This window comes from Malaclemys terrapin, chromosome 9 (assembly GCF_027887155.1).
Source record: "Malaclemys terrapin pileata isolate rMalTer1 chromosome 9, rMalTer1.hap1, whole genome shotgun sequence".
Classification (NCBI taxonomy): Eukaryota; Metazoa; Chordata; order Testudines; family Emydidae; genus Malaclemys; species Malaclemys terrapin.
The window spans coordinates 14,862,872-14,883,197 of record NC_071513.1 but is presented as its reverse complement, the minus strand read 5'-3'; the positions used below and the strand labels follow the sequence as shown (position 1 = coordinate 14,883,197).

Below are 20,326 nucleotides of genomic sequence, written 5' to 3'. Positions count from 1 at the left end.
CAAATATAAAAACTCAAGGTCAGATCCCCAGCTTGTGCAAATGAGGTTGGCTTCATTAACTTCTGAAAAGGTCAATATATTTCGTAGTAAGAAAAAGTTCACACCTTCAGGTATTTTCCGCTTCCCTGTGGCTGGTTTTGTTTTCTTATTCCTTACTGTAGAACCTCGACTGCTGATTCCGCTAATGACTGACATAGTATCATCATCACCTCCAGCTAGTAAGGAGTTCCTATAAGACATGAGAGGAAGCCACACATCTTCTCTTCGTAGAGACATCTGAAAGGTCATGAACTTCTCCAAGTAAACATACCTTTAAAAGAAATAATGATTATAAATGTGCAGAATATATTAAGACATTCCTATATTTTAAGAAATGTAAATTTGATTACTCAAAAACTTGCATCATAATGTCATCTTCATTCCTAATTTCAAATACTTTTATAATCTAATTAACAAAAAAGTCTTGCCAACAGCAAACTCAACAAGATGTCTAGACTTGTTCATCCACCTTAGCGTGAAAACAACTGAAACAAATAGTTTGCCTTGTTGTGATCATACTGTTTGCTCCAGTCTAGTTACTCATGGCATATCAAAAATTCCATTTTAGAGATTATATACACATTTAGTACATGAACAAATAAAGGTTACTTGTAACTTGGCATATTCACACTTATGGATAGTGTGCCAACCGGTGCAACTTAATCTCTAAGCAGTGCCTATTAGCGGGTGCATGTGTGCTCTATTACCCCTCCCATCCATGTTCACAAACATTCTGAGGGTGAGAGGCTATGTAAGTGCGTGCTGCGCCTTCTACCATCTCAATTCCTTCTAGTGATGACCCAAAGAAACAAAGATAGGACTCTGAGAAGGAGGGGATGGTGGGTGGGAAGTGTGAATATACAGAGTCACCTCAAAGAACTCAAGTTACAAGTAAGAATATTTCATTTATTCATGTTTTAACTGCTTATATAATCTGCAAAATGGAATCTTTGGTATTCTATTTTACTCTGACGAAGACTTGGACCTGAATGACTTCCTCTTTTGTTGAAACTGCAAGGAAGAAGCTGTTTGCTGGTGTTGTTGCTGTCTTTGACTTGAAAGATACAATAAAGATTGAGGATAAAATTGTATCTAGTAACAAAAAGGGGTAGGTGGGCTCCTTCTAGCAGTGGAAAACAAACCAAGCAAATGAGCAGTAGATTTAGTCTTAACTTTTCCAAAAGCTCGTCCTCCTTGTTACTGAAAAGAGAATCACTCTCAAAGGTGAGATCCCAAATCTTAAACCTAGTGTCCAGGGTCATCAACAGACCAGGGATGTCTTCTCAAAGTAACAGCAGATACTAAGACTTTGGCCGAAGACTCAAAAATATCAAAAGAAGCCCTGAGAACATGCTTTGTCACATTATGTCCCTCTCCCAAGATAGCACTGGTCAATCTTCTGTCTTCGTCTGATAACACTTGCACAAAGATAGCCATTTTCTCCTACAGATAGAATTTATACAGTGGGACATTGCCACTAGGTAATTAGATACTCTAATAACTAGAGATTAAGAAAAAAATTCTTTTCAGGGCATCCAACTTCTTCCCTCTTTATCTGTGGGGGTTGAATGAGCTTGACCAGACCTAAATAAATTACTCGCTACTGCAACCATCAAACAATGTGGCAAGGGAAAAATATGAAAAACACAAAAACTCACATGGGATTTGATACAGTTCATCTGACTTCTTAGAAATGGGCTGACAGGAAGCATGGGTAACACAAATTGCTTTAGTAGGTTGCAAGAGACTATCCAAAATAGAGGTATAAAATGAAGGGCTGAGAAAACCAAGAGTTGGGGGCATAAACGTGGAGGGCTCAGATCTTTTGACTCTTTCTTGATCCTCTTTAATTGTGGATCTGTCCTCAGATGTACTATGGATCTCACTAGAGAAAACAGCCCAGAGGATGAAGAAACATGAACTGTGAGAAAGGTCTGTCTGGTGATCCTGTAGGAGATTTAGGAGGAGGAGGCAGAGATGGTCCAGAGAAAGAGCATCTTCCATCCTTCCTCTCTTATCATCAGTAGGGGATTTAGACCTTGGAACTGACAAAGTCTTCCTTTTCCTATCCTCAAACGATCTCTCACTCATATCCAATGAACAATCAGATGCCAAACATACTTCTACTACTACTACTGTAACAGTCCTCTTCGGATCAGTCATTGATACTAGGTTTGATAAAGACAACTGCCTATCTGACAGCGGCTGTCTTCTCCTTCACCTTTTTCTTTGGAACGGACAGTATACTTCCTTAACTTCAGTCTGAACACATAGTGCCTTTGACATTCTCTCAGCTTTAATAGGAGGATCTTACTAACTAGGCATGTCAGCTAGAACTAATAAAGACATCCCTGGGACTTCTTAGGCACACTACCTTGATGCAGTTGGAGCTGACAGAGACCTCTTAGCATTTGGATCTGAAGATCTCTCAAAACCCAAAGGTCTAGCAGTAAGTTTTCTTAAGCAGGAGCACCTAGCAGCCGGTTTTACCTCTCATTACACATTCTGGGTGTGAAGGTCCAACAGATGGAACACCCAGAGGGAGAATTATTCTCACTGAGGCACTTAATACATCTCACTTGATCATCCCAATGCCGGAAAATTGACTGAACAGAGAGCACATCTCCTGGAACCTGGCTTCTTCTTTGGATCTGCCAACCTACAGAACCAAACCTAAAAACTAAAACTAAAAATTACTAACACACTAACTATACTAACAACCAAAAAACAAAACAAAAAACCACAACCACCACCAGGCTATCCAAGACACTACATTAGGAATAAAAATTGGATCCAAAGGACCGGAACAGTTCACTTCCATCTAGCACTAGCAGTTGGAAGGAATTGTGGTGGTAGAGGGCACAGCGCCCCCTTATATAGCCCCACTCTCAGAATGTTCATGAACTCTGAAGGAACATGAGGAGGTGCACCTGTGTTCTAACAGGCACTGTTCAGAAAGATTCCATAGATGAGCCAACCAGTGCAGCCTATTACCTATATAACTAGGAATATATACAGCCACTTGAAGAAGTGCAAGCTTTTCAAACTGTTAATGCTGTTTATTCTTTCCATGAAAAGCTATGATTTCAATAGCTGAAAGCAGAACAGGAGACACCAAGTAATCTATTAACAATTATAGAACAGCTAATACTTCCTTAGTTTTTAACTAATATTACTATATACTTATTACAAAAAACAGGGACTCTGCTTTAATAGCTTGCCTTTCCCTTGCTTTTCTATTAATTCTAAATGTTACGGAAGTTTACTTCAACATTAGTGATTTAACTATGATGTTTTCATCATTTAACATTTCATAATATTAAGAACTTTCAGAGAATACTTACACTGTTCTTTTGTCTTGTCTGAGAAGTTTGGAGGAGAACTCACTCAGAATATCAAGAAATGCCAAATTTAAAGGAGGATGGCTCTCACCTTGTGGATTAGGCTCTTTAAAAGCAAACTCTATGCCATCTCTGAAAATAAAAGTTAAAAATTAAGATTCAGAAGAATTACCTATTTTACAGTTTTCTATAGCACCACCCACATGACCAAAGTATCTAATCACTGAGAGAGTTCTAATCTGTCATTTCACTCCTTTCCCCCTGCATTAAATCCATGAAGAACAAGATCAAGGTCAAAACCACCATTCTTCCAGAGGTATTGGATAGGACACCCTTGAAAGTTGTCCGTGTTACTCCTATGTGAACCGGTGGAATTGCTGTCTCCATAATCTTTCTTGATCCTCTCTAGTGCATGGAATGAATTTGGTTCTCCAACATGACAAGGAAGAGTACTACCGGTAGTCAACTGGGTCAGCCTTCTTTATCAACATAAAGAGGTTGAAAACACTTCTTCATGATACTTGCTAGCATGTCATGTAGTGTAAGAGGAACCAGAATGAGGCTGAACAGTAAAGTTATTCAGTGCTTTAGTTTTTATTTTGGTGTAGTACAGTCAGGCTCCACTTAAAGCTATGGAAAACATGGTTCTTAGAATGAAGTGAAACTACGATAGCAAATCACTTTTTTCACCTCTACCTGACTGGCAAAATAAAAGATCCTCAATTAGCACTAAAACATTTTGTATTAATACATCACTTTGGTAAATTCCCAAAACAAAATATTTGTCATGTCAGAGACAAAATTTCTTGTCTGCAGAAATGAAGTAAAAAAAAATAAATGTATCAGATAATTACTTGTGTAACATGGCAATAGCTTCTCTTGTTTTCAGTTGATCAAGTCCAAATGTTAAAGCAAAACGTCGAGCAAGTTCCTTAATACCACTAAATGTCGGTGATGATCTGTCAAAATTATAACCATTTTCTTGTATCATCTCATTGAAAAGCTGCATGAAATGAGGAAGAAAGATATTTACTGATTAGTTTTATACAATATTTGGTATATTTTAGACTGAGAACCAGATTTCTCACTTTTGTGATTGTAAGAAAATAAATTTTGCATAATTAGGCAACGTTTCATGACAAAATAATGAAAACTGGTGATTTATGAAAACCTAAGTCTACAAATACATCTCCCTGTCAAGTCAGGATTATTCCTTAAAGTATATTCTCTAATATGTTTAGTCTAGATTTAGATATCCCGGGATATGAGGCTTTCAGCACATTCTGAATGAGACAACTGCACAGTTTAGTACACCTTGTTCTCAGGGCAATTCCCCAGATTCCCATCCTAAATATTTTCTATTTAGGTATCCACATAGGTTCTCATGTGACTCCTATCACTGTAGTGTGGAGTGCCTACTCAACCCATTAATTTCTAGTTCACCCCTTGTACCACCCTAAATGAAAGTTCCTCCTCTCCACCTCTACGGTGAAATTCTGGCTCCACTGATGTCAATGGCAAAATTCTCACTGACTTCAATGGGGCCTAGATCTCACCCCCCCCCCCCCCCCTTATATATCCTTCATTTATTGGTAGACCTACGCCAATATTTGGCAAAACTGAACACACTGAGCTCTTTTAATCTTTCCTCTTAAATCAATACTTCTAGCTTCCCACTTTGGTGCTATTCACTAAACTTCTTTCCATTTGTCAGTATCTTTTTGTAACAAGGTACTGGAGCAAAATACAATTTACATGCATTTATGAACAAAATGATTGCTAGCAGCTTGTTCCATGAAGTGTCTATTTATGCAGTTCATTGCCTTTTTTGCAGTTATATTACACTGCAAAATGTCTTATTTCTTGTACACTATGGGTATGTCTACACAGGGATAAAAAACCTGCAGCTGATTCAGGTCAGCTGACTTGGGCTCAGGATCTGAAGAATCACTGGCAGCTGTTCGGGCTTGGGCCCTGCAAGGCTAGAAGGTCCCAGAGCTCCGGCTCCAGCCTGAACCTCTACACAGTGACGTTTAGCCTTGCAGCCTGAGCCTGAGTCAGATGACATGGGCCAAACACACCCTGGCTGCAGGTCTTTTATCCCTGTGTCAACATACCCGATCAGTCCTATGGTCTCTTTTCAGCTCCTCTGCTTTCAAGGGTTCTCCCCTCTAATGTCGTTTCCTAGATGCATTAGTAAGCATTTTTCCAAGTTTAATATATTTTTTACATTCTCTGGGTCCCTTTGTATTTTTTTTTCCAACCACACTGGTATTTAGAACTCCTGTCTAGTTGGCATTATGTGACTGTTATTAGTATACTGTTTAATACCTTTTTAAAATCATTAGATTGTCTATAGGATACATGTAGAGAAGGCTGATGAGATGGCAGCATTTTATGGTTTCACAAAAAATTACTAACTTAAGCCTGTTGGATAGAATCAAAAACTGTATAAAGAGAAATTAGCAGTTACTTGAACATTTTTTTTTCTAGGCCAGGGGTTCTCAAACTGGGGGTCGGGACCCCTCAGAGGGTTGCAAGGTTATTACATGGGGGGGGTTGCGTGCTGTCAGCCTCCACCCCAAACCCCGCTTTGTATCCAGCATTTATAATGGTATTAAATATATTTAAAAGTGTTTTTAATTTATATGGGGGGGAGAAGGGGTCGCACTCAGAGGCTTGCTATGTGAAAGGGGTCATCAGTACAAAAGTTTGAGAATCACTGTTCTAGGCCTACAATCCTAAAATGAGATCCATGTGGGTGGTCCCCTGCAAACACACAGCACCCCACTAACTTCAATGTGGGTCCACCTGAATTATGTCTTTGCTGAATTAGGGCTTTGAAATATATTTTAATTCCTGAGATGGATGAAGCCTTTGCCAAGCATTGAAGTCTTTTTCATTACTAGATAGAATGAAAACAGTGGGGGGAAAAGTGGGAGCTATTTTTCCTTGTTGATCTGCTCAAGAACATGTAATTAAGGAAGTTTGTAATGCATTTATCATATTAAAATGAACATGTGGCTCCACTCACTATTCTAGAACTGGAAGATATTATGATAGAGTCCCTCTTCATTAGATTTTTACAATCTTTTCCCCACCTTTCATTAACATAATACTTGAAGACAAATGCAGAATAAGCAGCTTTTTCTTTAAATCACCTTAAAAATAATTGTAGAGCCTTACTTTCAGTTAAATATCTCCTTCTAAACCTCCCCTCCACAAAATTTCCTATGAAAAGTTACCCACAACCAACTAGGAATATTTTATTATTCTGCATTTATATATGAACATTTAAAATGAATAATTCTTACCTGCTGTAAACTAAGAATAAGCGTCTTCGCACACTGAATTTTGTCTATCTGTCTTGTTTTACTCATTGTTTCTTTGATAATATCTCCATAGTCATTGTAATACTAGAAAAAATCCACACAAAACAGCTGAAGCTTTAGATTTATAGAAAAATACATTTTACTACTGAGACCTTCAGAAAAGAATGATGCATTAAGTACTTTATTTACCATGTACTTTGCTAGAAACATGTTTAGTACCTAATAAGAAGGAAATGATGAAATAGCTTTACAATGTTAACACATTTTTCACCACTATAAAATTATACTCTAAAAATCTGAAATTTTTAAAAAGTTCAACAGAAGTTTTCCATTGCCTTTCATACCCTGCTAAATGAACAAGAGTGTTTGTTTTGAGGCAGAATGACCTATAGTAACTCCCCACTTAACATCCTCTCGCTTAACGTTGTTTCGAACTTACATCCCTGCTCAATGATAGAACATGCTCCATTTAAAGTTGTGCAATGCTTCACTATAACGTAGTTTGGTTGCCTGCTTTGTCCATAGCTGGCAGCCCCCCTATCAGCACCCCTACGCCCCCCCTCCCCACCGACTGGCAGACCCTGCGGATCAGCGCCTCCCTCCCCCCCACCGACTGGCAGACCCTGCAGATCAGCGCCTTCCCCCCCCCCCACCTCCTTCCCGCGGCAATCAGCTGGCTTGCGGCGTTCAGAGGCGCCTGCACGCCGTGTCCTCGCACCTCCCTCCTGAACACCGCAAGCCAGCTGATTGCTGCGGGCAGGAGGGAGGGGAGAGGAGCAAGGACACGGCCTGCAGAGTAAAAGGGGAGATGGGGGGGGGGGGGAGAAGAAGTGGGTTAAGGGTGGGGGTTTGGGGGAAGTGTGGAGTGGAAGGGCCGAGGGTTGAGCCCCCCCGCCCCTGGTGCTTGCAGAGTAGGGGAAGCTGCCACTGCTGCGCAATGTACTTCTCCTAGCCTACAGCACCTTCAACCTCCTTGCCTGCCTCACTGTCTCCAGTGCCAGTGGGCTGTGCCTGTGTGGGGTAAGGCGGGGGCACCTCCCAACTATAGTACTGTACTCTATGGCCAAAAAAAAAAAAAAAAAAATTCCTGGAACCTAACCCCCCTATTTACATTCATTCTTATGGGGAAATTTGATTCACTTAATATCGTTTCACTTAATGTCGCATTTTTCTGGAACATAACTACAAGGTTAAGTGAGGAGTTACTGTATTTAGCTTCATGGTTGACAGGCAGCCATACTTAATAAATACACAAGGATTAGTAGCACTGCCTTTCTTGGGAGGAGAGCAGTGGTTCTCAATCAGGGGTATATGTACCTTTGAGGTTACGCAGAGGTCTTCCAGAGGGTACATCAACTTATCTAGATCAGAGGCTTTCAACCTTTCCAGACTACTGTACCCCTTTCAGGAGTCTGATAGGTCTTCCGTACATTATACCTCACTTAAAAAACACTAACTTACAAAATCAGACATAAAAATTCAGAAGTGTCACAGCACACTATTACTGAAAAATTGATTACTTTCTCATTTTTTCCATATAATTATAAAGTAAATAAATTGGAATATAAGTATTGTACTTACATTTCATGGTATAGTATATAGAGCAGTATAAACAAGTCATTGTCAGTATGAAATTTTCGTTTGTACTGACTTTGCTAGTGCTTTTTTTGTTAGCCTGTTGTAAAACTAGGCAAATATCTAGATGAGTTGATGTAGTCCCTGGACGACCTCTGTGTACCCCCACGATACATGTAGCCCTGGTTGAGAACCACTGACTTGTTTATACAAATCAGGCTCCTGAAGGGGGTAGAGTAGTCTGCAAAGGTTAAGAGTCTCTGGTTTAGGGCATCTGCACTAGCCGTGCTACAGCTGTAAGCTCTGTAGTGTAGCATAGGTCAGATGGGGGAACAGGATGGAATAGTTAATGCATTTTTTGTACAGCTAAGGAGCAAAGACGTTTTATGTTCACAGACAGAAGGCTCAGGATTAGCAGGTATGGCTCTGGATCCCAGGAACAGAGGGTATTATTTATTGAACTAAAGCAGTAATCTATGTGTAATGAGTAAAATTTCTATTTGTTGGGAATCTCTGTTCCCTGGATGATTTTTCCCTCCTACAAAACTCTAAAAGATCTTGTGCATTAAAAAGAATTTCAATTTTATTTGGAATTAGCCATCATTCAACTGATTTTTATTCATGTACAGTAACGAGGTTAAAAAAAGCCAGCTACCTTCCCATACTCAAACAAGAAATCAAAAGTACCATATATCAAGGATGGGAAAATAAATCTATTAAAAGTGTTAAAGATCAGCTGTGGGAATAATTTTACACAATAAAACAATGTGTTACTCTGACACAATAATGTTGTCTTTGCAATTTTCCATATGGAAACATGGGGAACAATTACCTGTTTATATTGGATTTAAAATATATCTTTCACAGGCCCCCACAAGGTTTAATTACAAATACAATTTTTGTTATACTGCAGTATTTTTAATGTTTCACTATTATACAAAATCTTCAAATTTACCTTCATATATTGCTTGAAAATATCTGCAGCAGTATTCATTTCAACCACAGTATATACAATAAGTTTACAAAAAGCTGCAAGCAAATTTCTTCTTTTGTGCAATGCTTCAATCTTGCTAGCTTCATCATCCTGCTGTCCATCTGGAAGGTATACAAAGCATTAAACTACTTAGGACTTTTGTTGTTTTTTATTATTCAGGTCATTTACTTACTCAAGTGGCTGAACACTTTACATTTTAGCCTTCTACTTCTATATGAAGACGTGTTATAGCAAAGCACCAGGAGTCAAGGCTCAAGAATTCTGTTAGCTTTCCCAGTAACTCACTGTTACCTTGAGACAAATGACTTCACCCGTCTGAAAAATGGGACTAGTACCTATTCCAAAGGAATGTTATAAGGTTTAAATAAGGCTTCTAAAGTACTTTGAGATCACTGAATGGAAGGTGTTACTTTACCATAAGTGTATTTCCGAACAATAAAGCAGCCAGATTACTGTGACAAACTATTAATTTCAATGTTGTGTGGCAATATTTGGCTAAACTAATACATTTTTAATGTTTGCTAAAAGCAGCCTTATTACTACAATTTATTTTCTACTTTTTGGTAATGAGAAAGTGTCTCTTTTTGATGTTTACATAAACAGTTACATTCTGACCAAATCTTATAATACACCAAACCTGTCATGGGAGAAACGCCTCTAAGTGAACATTCCCTAGACACACGCAAACCCTATGTCTTTTTAGAGGCAATCAACAAAGATGCCAATTCTAGTAAAGATTTGTGTGACTGACACTTTTTTTGTAATCTCTACACCACCATTTGATTGTAACTTATTTTTAAGTCTCTCTCTTGCTGGGACTAATCTGAACCAGATGTAAATGTGAAATGCCCTACACCCTTGTTATCGCATGCTGTTATCAAGCCCCATTTCACTTTACACCCTTATTAACTAATCATTGGCTTTGTGAAATATTGACTAAGTAGTATTTACTTCGAGTGCAGCCAAGAAAAGCAAAAATAGAAACTCACAAGTAAAACTGTAAAGAAGTTAACTAACTTGCTACCCAAGGTCACAGAGTAAGCTTGCAAGAGTAAGATTAGAATCTAAAATACTCTGGTTTCTAGACTTTTTGCTCTAACCAGCAAACCTTTCAGACTCCTAAGTAAGTAAAACAGCTCACACACAAGGTGTTTGTGTTGTGGATTTTTGGTTTATTTGGGGGGAGGGGGGGAGAGAGAGAGCTGTATATTAAAATTTTAAGATTTATAAATAATTTTTGGCTTAACCCTGCACCAAAGTCAGTGGGAATTTTACTACTGACTTCAACAGCAGCAAGTTGAAGCCCTTTATTTGGACAAAAAGATAGATTTATTTTACAGGATTTTTTCTTACTTTTATATATATATGTGTTTTAAAAAGTAAGAGTTGGAAGAAACCTCATGGCTCTGCTTGCCAATTCTGGATTGTTCCCCACAGTACGTTTTCTAGTGTTTCTAGTCTATTTTTAAACATCCCTAGTGATGGAACTTCTACTACTTCCCTGGGAGACTACTCTACAGCCTAATAAGTCTGCCTAAATCTCCCCCACTCCTCCACAAATATTCAGTCTAAATGTTTCCATTCTTATATTAGAGTGAAAATATTTTTGTATCACCCTAAACAATCTCTCTCTATACACAACATTACTCTTCAAATACTTATGATAACTTAAGTTATCAAACAAAACCAAGATGCTTCCTAAACAATTACAATATGTTGACTTAAGTTGCTTTTATTTACTAAGCACATACATGCACGTTAAATAATTTATCACATGGATATATTTCTATCATGTTTCTTTGGTCATTTCCCCCGTCTTCTGTCTACCAATCCAAATCTGTCTCCCCCAGGACTACTTCCAACAACCCAAAATCATGAATAGCTTCAAATGGCTGCCTCTAGGTTCATGTATACTTTTGTGTTTGCATATACGTAAGAGTGCATAAGAGCATGGACACAGGACAGCGAGCACACGCAAGTGCACAAGCTAGAAGGCAAAGTGAACACAGTGAAAACACCTGACATATACATATATATACATATATATATATATATATCCACACACACACACACACCTACCTGCACTATTGCTGTCATCATCCTGGTCAATGAAGACATGATCTAGAATAAAGCTGAGCAGTTCAGACTGTAATGAAGAATCAGGAGTGTAAACAAGTGGCTCTAACATGTCACGTCCTCCTGACATAATCTGATGGCTGAAGATCATCAAGACATCACACAGAATGGTGAAAGCCTATATTAAAAAAAAAAATAAAAAAAAAAGACTTCTTATATTGAATTTCTTATACTTCTGCTCTTTCATCAGAAACTGTATTTTAAATAAACTGGAAGTTAAACATCAACAAAAAAGGTACTTACAGTCCCAATGCAGAAAATATTTTACATTCAAAGCATGATCCTAAAGAAACATTCGTAACTTTACTCACATGGAGTAGTCCAACTGGATGCAATGAGACTACCCATGTGAATAAACTCTCATGTGTGTGCTTGCTGAATTGGGATCTGACCCTTAAATAAGGGCACACTCAAGATGAAGTCTATTACAAATTGAAATATTTATAGGATTTTTAACATGTGAAATTCTGATGTCTCAAGTTCTGTCTGAAAGGTATCATGGAGTATTTTTTAAAAGAAGCAAGATAACTGGGAAAATATAAAGGGTCCTCCACTCAAAAATAAAACACCACTGTAAAGTCTGAAAATTTCATACTTAACGTTCATACAATAAAGAATGCTTGAAATAGAGCCCCGCATTTTTTGCGAACGGAAAACAACACAAAATAAAATGAAAACAAAGAATAAAAAAAAAAGCAACTAATGAAATGAAATGAGACAGAACACATTCACCCCTTCATGGTGGCTTCCTGCTCCAGGCATTGCAACCTGCTGAAAGGGTCACAGTGCTGTGTGGGTTTGGTCCAACTGCCCCTCTGTCATTATGACCTTCTCCTCCCCTACAGAGCTACCTACAACTCTGGCAGAACCTGGTTTAAACACTCCAGGGCCTCTCAACACAGAGGGCAGGACCTGACTGTCCCCACTCCTCAGGGACAGGACTCAACCCTCCTTTCGCTGCCAGGAGGGATAAAACAAAATTACAAAACAAAACAAAACAAAAAAAACCCCACACACCACCTGAAATATTGTAAATAAAAAGATTTCCACACAGCTCTCGCTACAGGTGAACTATTTTCTCTACATATTTTTCCTTTGTCCTTTAGTTTGTTTATTGTCCATTTCACAGCATTTTTCTATACACAATTCCACTATTTTCCCTTAATAGTCACAAAAGAGACATGCTTTGGTTACTTTCTCTGTTTGCCTGGATCTTTACACAAACAGGGGAGAAAAAGCCATCTGTTCCTCAGGACAGGGACTGTTTTTCTGTTCTGTGTTTGTACAGCGCCTAGCACAATGAGGTCAATACAATCTCAGTCCAATCCCTTCCAGTCTCTGTCCTCCCTCTTTCCCCCCAGAACTTCATCCAACCTCAGTTGGCAGGGATCACTGTGGCACAGGGAACCAAACTGGGAACAGGAAGACTCTCTCCTCTGTGCTGTCAAGAGGGCCACAGGATTGTCTGGTGAAGAGGAGGAGAAATGACAACCTTCTGGGACAGGAGTATCAGTGGTATCTTCATCCTTCCAGTCTTCTGAGGATGAAGGTGGTGTCATCTGTTATTTGTGGAAACACTCTCATGCCCCATTGGTGAAGGTTCCAAGATAGGCGATGACAAAACCAAATTCCAAGTAAGTACAGAAAGATTATTCTGGAGGAACTCGACCAGTGACCAATGCCAAAGTCAACAGAACAGAAAGCATCAAGGCAACTGAATCCAACTCCTAAAGAGTGGTTTAAAGGCGCCCTGGCATCAGATCCAAACACATTAACTGATCTAGCACCTAAGCCTCACAAACTACCAGATCCTGAAACAACAGAATGAGATTAGGATCTCAGAACAGACTCCTCAAGCAAATAAGTGCCAGAAAATAATGTCTTTATATCCATCTATAAGAGGTGTTTCTTTCTAATGGACCTTTCTGGTCTCTACATAGATAGTTGGTGACTGATTAGCACAAAGAGCAAAAATTAAGAATATGTCCCACAATCCTTGACGGAAAAGGTCCTAAGTATGTTTGTCAGAAACAGACATTGGATTATCACAAGATGGGACACACCCAGAAACCAACAGACTCTGCTTCAACTGTAACTATGTCCACAGCTGACAACACAGAATTTTTAACCCTACTGGGCATTTTATTTCAATTACAATCTAATAACTGCTATTCCTAAATATAAATGAAGAACTATATTATATCTATGACGTAATCGTATTTCCTGAAAGTTCTTACTTGCTGTCTATGGCTGTCTGAAGGAAATGAGCTGTAGTTGGGCTTACAAACCTCTTTTATATAGTCCAAGGGGGAATGAGGCAGAATACATGCGCAGCACTACTGGACACTGCTATTCACTGAACTTGAGCATCCAGCAAGCTGCACATATCACATACCCATGCAGGCACTGCTAAAATAATTACCTCTCGTTTAAAAGCATCAAATCACTGTTATAAAAGAGTAAGGCTCAGAATAGTCACTAACCTGCTCTTTAACAGCAGTGTTTACGTTGGTCAGGTAGTGCTGACAGATTTGACAGAATACCCTCATCTGTTTCTTTAAACGTAGAAGGTCCTCCTTTAAAAATAAAACATTTTAAATAGAAATTAAATACAGTTTAACACTTTTTAAATTTATATTGAAGAATGAATATTCTATAGATTGAAATGGGAGCTAGGTCTTTAACTCTCAGGTGCCTTTGAAAATTCCAGACCATATGAACTTGACAGAGGCATGTTGTAGTAGACTGAATACGTCATCACCCCGATATACTTGGAGGAAACATATTTAGGGGACTGAGTTTAAGATATGCTCAAGGAGCAGAGAAAAGCTCTCAAGTTTGAAGATGGAAGCTGTGATTTCTCTCCTCTTTATGTTTTGGTTAAAGAGCTCCTATGAGTGGATGAATGGGAGCTCTCCTTTCCCTTCCCCCTGACAGTATTTGAAAAATGCAAGCAAAACTTCCCTGCCGCTTTTCGTTTTTTAAATCTATGAGGGAGGGGTTGTGTTCAGGTTCACGGACTTCCAATTGTGAAAGCACTCCAGAAAATTAGGTAAGCCTAGCTAAAACTGAATGAATTTTGTGCATATGGCTGCATCATCAACTCACTAATTTATCCTCCCAACACCTATGTTCCTTTGAACAGATATTTCTTTAAAAAAAAAAAAAAAAAAAAAAAAAAAAAGTCACCATGGTAGAGAAAATAATTCTGAAGTTAGAGAGACAAGGTGAGTGAGGTCTTTTACTGGACCAGCTTCTGTTGGTGAGAGAGAAACTTTCAAGCTTACATAGAGATCTTCAGGTCAAGGAAATGTATTCAGAATGTCACAGCTAAATACAAGGTGGAACAGCCTACTATAAGCAGTTTACACATATTTCACAGGACCATTTAAAGTGAAGTGGCCAATTAATATCTCTCCAGTCATCTAGGGGAGAGACCGCCACAAAAATGAACCTTCTGACAGGACACACGTAAAATTAATCCTCCTCCTACTATCCTTTGGGCTATAGGAAGGTTAATTGGGCTAGGAGCTGGAGACCACAAGTTCTAGTCTCACCTCAAACTCACAGGTGGTCAGTCATAAAGGTTATGAAGTGCATAGAATTATCAATAAGGCTAAACATCTCTAGCCTAGGAGAGAGGCAAGCAGCAGCATTATTTCAGAGAAAGAGTAACTGAGGGTACGTCTATACTTACCGGCTGGTTCAGAGGCAAGCAATCGATCTTCTGGGATCGATTTATCACGTCTTGTCTAGACGCGATAAATCGATCCCAGAAGTGCTCGCCGTCGACGCCGGTAATCCTGCTCCGCGAGAGGAGTAGGCGGAGTCAACGGGGGAGCCTGCCTGCCGCGTGTGTACCCGCGGTAAGTACCTTTAAGTTCGAACTAAGATACTTCGACTTCAGCTACGTTATTCACTTAGCTGAAGTTGCGTACTGGGGGCTTAGTGTGAACCAGCCCTGAGAGGTTGTACAGGACACTTCTGATAGAACCGGGAAGAAAACTCAGGCCTCTAATATGGCAGACTTAAATCTCATCCACTCAATTATTCTGCCTTTCAAAAAGAATCTGCCAGATCCATGCCCTTAGTACACAGTCTATAAATGCATATGTAAATCTGCTGTTTCAGTTTTATATATATACTCCCCTCTGGTGGCTGGTCTATAGAGGATAACAGATTACTATTGCTGTAGGCTAAAGTAGTTATTCCTTTAACCCAAGTGGTAAGGAGGTCTGTGCTGCTGTCACCAGTGAACAAAAACCTGATACGAGGCCCAAACGGTGGAGCCTAAACAGGTGACTAAACTCTAGCAGACCTTGGACAATTGAAAGGTGGCTCCCTATAACAGAGAAATATGTAAAACCCACGCATTCAGTGCGTTACATGCCCCATTTGAATGGGTAGCCCACAAAAAATAACTTGTTACTGGTGCCAGCTCAGGTTTAACTTGTTCTTGAGCTCAAGCAATATGCCCTATCTTTTATATGCTTGCCACTGCAACCTTAATATCGTTTCTATGCATTTTTTCATTATAGCTTGTGTTTTGTTCATCGTTTACTAACTTTTATAATGTTTAGTATTTAGCAATACAGAAAAATTGCAGGATACTGAAGATTGTTTTATGAAATTTAATACATAAAAACCTCTTCATTTAAATGAATTACCACAGATACCTCAGGGCTTGTGCATAATTTAGATCCAGTTCCTGAAGAGCACAAAGAGCCTTGATTATACTATATTTTGTACACTTGGTTCACTACTCTGTATTAAGAATTTTATTCTGATATGTATCACAGTGACAGAGTAGCTAATTTGCATCTGAGTTGCTTTGCTACTGTTACCTTAAATTAGATCTTTAAAGTTCTACAGCTTGTTTATTTACACAGACCCAATGTCATATTTTGAATAGTGGGAAGGCAGATGTGAAGGCGGAAGGAATTCAGATGTGTAAAAAAAAAATGTATAAAAATGTGTAAAAAAAGTCATTTTTCATCGTAATTTCAAAAGTTTCAACCAGCCCAAAAAATTGAGGGTAGATGGGGGTGATCCTAGAGATGATACAGATTACAGTAGGAAATTAACAGACTCTCACAATTCTATAAAGATTATACATTCAATTGGACTTACCACTTGAGCATGACATACCTTTGTGGAGCTGCTTTCAGTAATTTTTGCTAATTGCCAAAGGATTACATAATGAGTACACTGCAGTGCATGAATTACAATCTGTGATTAAGAAAAAAAGTTAGATGAAAAAATCCCAATATAAACAGTAACAAAGTACATTCACTGTTATACCTATAAATGCATATTTTAAATACCTGTTCTGGCATGTCTCCATTTTCAATACCAGTTTTCAATAATTTGTAGTTGCAACCAAACAAGTCCCACCTTGACAAGTCATGAGCACTGGAGAAAGCAGAAATGAAACAGTGTTGTAACACATCAAATGGCTATATTTTTTTACACTAATTCTGGAATTTGGTATTTAATAACTACTCTATGCTTTTAACTGTCCTAGTAAAGAAACCAGAGAGAGTTCAGCTTAAATCATAAGTATATTTTTGTATAAATGTTTTTGTATTTACAATAGTCTTCTAGTCAGGATTTGCCAAAGTCATGCACAGTTCTGAATTTAAACTGAACAAAAAATAAGTTTCTCACAATGTTTAACATGGTCAATTTAATAATATAAGAAACTATAGTAGGTTGCAAATATGAAAATCAAGATATTCAGGCTGAGATTCTACTTACTTGTGAAAAGCAGTGATTCTCTTTAACGTAGACAAGACTTGATACGCATCATCTTCATCAGGTTCCTCACCCTATTACACAATTATTTTGTTGTAAGAGTTGCAGTAAAAAGTGTGTTAAATGAACTAGTATGAAGGCATCAACACATTTTGGAGTAATTCATATCTGTTAGGAAAAGTGGCATTACAACAAGATACAAAACACTAGCGAGAGTAAGTCATGAGAACTATCTATCCTCACATTTCAGATAAATTGCTCACCAGACCTAAGATCAGGTAGAAATTTTCTATATGGCATACATAGCATAGCACTATCAGGCAGGTGTATTCTGAAGGTGATTCAAGTTTCTCCATAGAATCCAGCAGAGGCCACTGTCACACAACAGATACTGGACTAGATGGACCATTGGTCAGTACTGTTATGGCAAGTACCTCAGTCATAAAACAATTATTTTTCCACCTAGCCAAAGAAATATGGAAACCTTCAACGTAGCCTAGTAAACCCCTCAGGAACATGTTTAGGCTCAACTCTAAACCAAAACAAAAGAGATAGGTAGGAAACCTTACAGATATTCTTTCCCTGATTTGTACCTTACATCCAAACTTCTCCCTGCCCCCCTACTTCTCTCCTGTCTCCCCAAGAGTACCCTGACAACTCAAACATAACATATAGCCCATGTGGCTATGTGTACTTAAGACGTTAATTACTATTAGTCAGTCACTGGAGTACATTTCACTATCAACTTAATTTTAACAATTAGGTTGTTCCTACTGCTGTCAGAATATTTCAAAAAGAGGGCCTGGGGAAGACAGCAATTGAAGTTTCTTGAATAAAATGGCTGACCAGCAGGCAATATATGCTCATCACTATGCTTATCTGGGGAAAGACTATTCTGGCAATCTGATTCACCTATGAAGATGATATATATAAATGTTTAAAATTTTCACTAGAAGAAATCTCCTTTAGATATTTAAAAGCTAAATTATAACCAATTAGTTCCATAAACAAGGGAGACAACCTTACAAGTTAGGGATCGAGTATGAACTTACTAAAAATACTATCCAAACTAAGTGACAACAAATCAAAGGACTTCAACACACACTTTAAGTTACAGAATTGGTTCTTTGTTATTTGAATAAACCCCTATAACGTAATCTGGGTTCAGTTTCAATTCAGCTAGCTGAGTCACATGGCAGAATCCTGCTAAGTGTCTTAGATTATTTTTGGAAATTCCCAAGTGTCATGCTGTTTATTATTTTTTTGTGGTAGCAGTCAACCGGGCTATTTCTGAGGAGAGTTTGTACATAGGAGACCATAAAGATGAAAGATCTTCTGGCTAAAGCAACAAACTTGGAGACTTGATTCCTAGCGCTTCCTTTATAGCCTTGGTCAGGTCATTTAACAATGCACTTGTTTCATCTTTTGAAATATGGTTACAATACTTACTGACCTTGCAGAGGTGTTGCAATCATTTTAGAATGGACAACAATTTTTTTCTATTTTGCTAAACAGATTTGAAGTAATTGCTTAATTTAGATGTATAGAAATTCACCCTACCATGTCTTGTAAAGTGATTTGAGATCATCAGATAGAAGGTTCTATAAATGCTAAATATTATCATTACCACCTCAACTGCCAATTTCTATTTCTGTAGGGATCCCTGAAGGTGATCCCTAGCACCGTAAGAATACATGTAGTAGAGAAGAGAAAGAGACAAATGCAATGGCACAAGTCCTTGTTAACAATACTTAAAAGCCAGTCATGAGTGTACTAGTCTAGACCAGATTTTCAGTCTCCTATGATTGGTGGGGTTGAGCCAGCAATTCTTCATTTCTGCTTGCTTGGAGAAGGGAGGGTGCTTCTGGAAAGAGGGCCCAGAACAGAATACCTAAATCTATTATGAAACGACCATGGGGGATGGTGTTTCTCCCTCCTATCCTGAAGAAACTCAAACTCACAAAGATCTGAGGATTCCTTCATGGCAACATCCTAGGTCTTCCTCATACAACTTGATGCCATCAGAGAGGGCCTGCACCAAGCAGGATATAGATATATCTTCTGTTTCTGAAGCCCAGACCCACAAAATCCTTCTACCAACAACTAACAATACAATGTGAACAGAGTTATGTCAAGAGCAGCATCACAAAGAGGAGGACAGAGGTCTAGACACCTTTAATCATTTCTGTTTTGGTCTGCACATTTTGGTCTGCAATTTGCACTGTGTTTGTAGCCAGATTAGGGAGCATCTACATGGAGCTACACATGCTGCAAAAGAAAAAAAATCTTTATTTCTAAGACTGTAAAGGACAGTATATACCAATTTGGATAAGAGTCCAGGAATAATAATAATAATAAAACAAACTATCTTCCCCACTGAAGTCCAATTCTTCCTTCAATTACTTAGAGGGTGGAGAGCTTGTCATTCTTTGAGGAAGAGACGGGCTTTGCTTTCTTCGGGTATGTCTACACAGCCAAGAAAAATCCGTTCCTGGCTTGTGACAACTCGGACTCACAGGGCTTGGGCTGCGGGGCTGTTTCATTGCTGTGTAGACTTCTGTGCTCAGGCTGGAGCCTGGACTCTAGTCTTCCCTGGACCTTTATAATCTTGCATTTGCAGGAGGAAGAAGGGCCACAAACCCCCAAAAGTATCTGGGTCACAGATTTTCCACAGGATGTCCTATCTGAGTCCACAGACAATCTGAAACAATATATCTAAGAGGTAGATGGTCCACTCATTTCAATCAGGACACAATGGATTCCACAATACTTATTTTTCCAAGACGCCATTGGGATTTCAGCATTTCTTTCTGAGTTTGCCATTTGTGAGTGATATTGACTTATCTCCCTGCCGTGCCAGGATCCACCTCTTGCTTTCTATCGTCCCTCTCAAAGGAGGCAGTAACTGGGTTTTCACTGCCTGTTCTGTGCATTGTTTCAATGAGGCAGGCACTGCTGTTTGGGATTCTGAGGTGGAATCCAACTTCCAGCCAAGGAGCAGGAGGAGCCAGAAGCATAGCTGGTGAGTAAGGCAGGTTGTAGTATGGTGCAGTAGCTAAGAACTAAGGGAGCAAGGGAGATGAGCAACTAAAGCTCTTCCCTTCTTTGTCACACATTGGGAAAGAGAATCTGAACAGCATAACATCAGGGGGAGG

At 38.8% G+C, this 20,326-nt stretch overlaps 1 protein-coding gene across 5 annotated transcripts in view; it reads right to left on the bottom strand.

The window, feature by feature from the left end:
* STAG2 (stromal antigen 2) overlaps positions 1–20,326 on the bottom strand; it is a 177,112-nt gene that overhangs the window by 19,337 nt on the left and 137,449 nt on the right. For all 5 annotated transcript variants that reach the window (XM_054039120.1, XM_054039122.1, XM_054039123.1 and 2 more), the window contains 10 exons: positions 17,175–17,245; positions 16,742–16,829; positions 16,566–16,646; positions 13,901–13,993; positions 11,361–11,535; positions 9,243–9,382; positions 6,695–6,796; positions 4,235–4,383; positions 3,384–3,512; positions 105–310 (listed from right to left, as the gene is read on the bottom strand). In XM_054039120.1, coding sequence (XP_053895095.1) covers positions 105–310; positions 3,384–3,512; positions 4,235–4,383; positions 6,695–6,796; positions 9,243–9,382; positions 11,361–11,535; positions 13,901–13,993; positions 16,566–16,646; positions 16,742–16,829; positions 17,175–17,245 — 1,234 coding nt within the window. The remainder of the gene's footprint in view (positions 1–104; positions 311–3,383; positions 3,513–4,234; positions 4,384–6,694; positions 6,797–9,242; positions 9,383–11,360; positions 11,536–13,900; positions 13,994–16,565; positions 16,647–16,741; positions 16,830–17,174; positions 17,246–20,326) is intronic.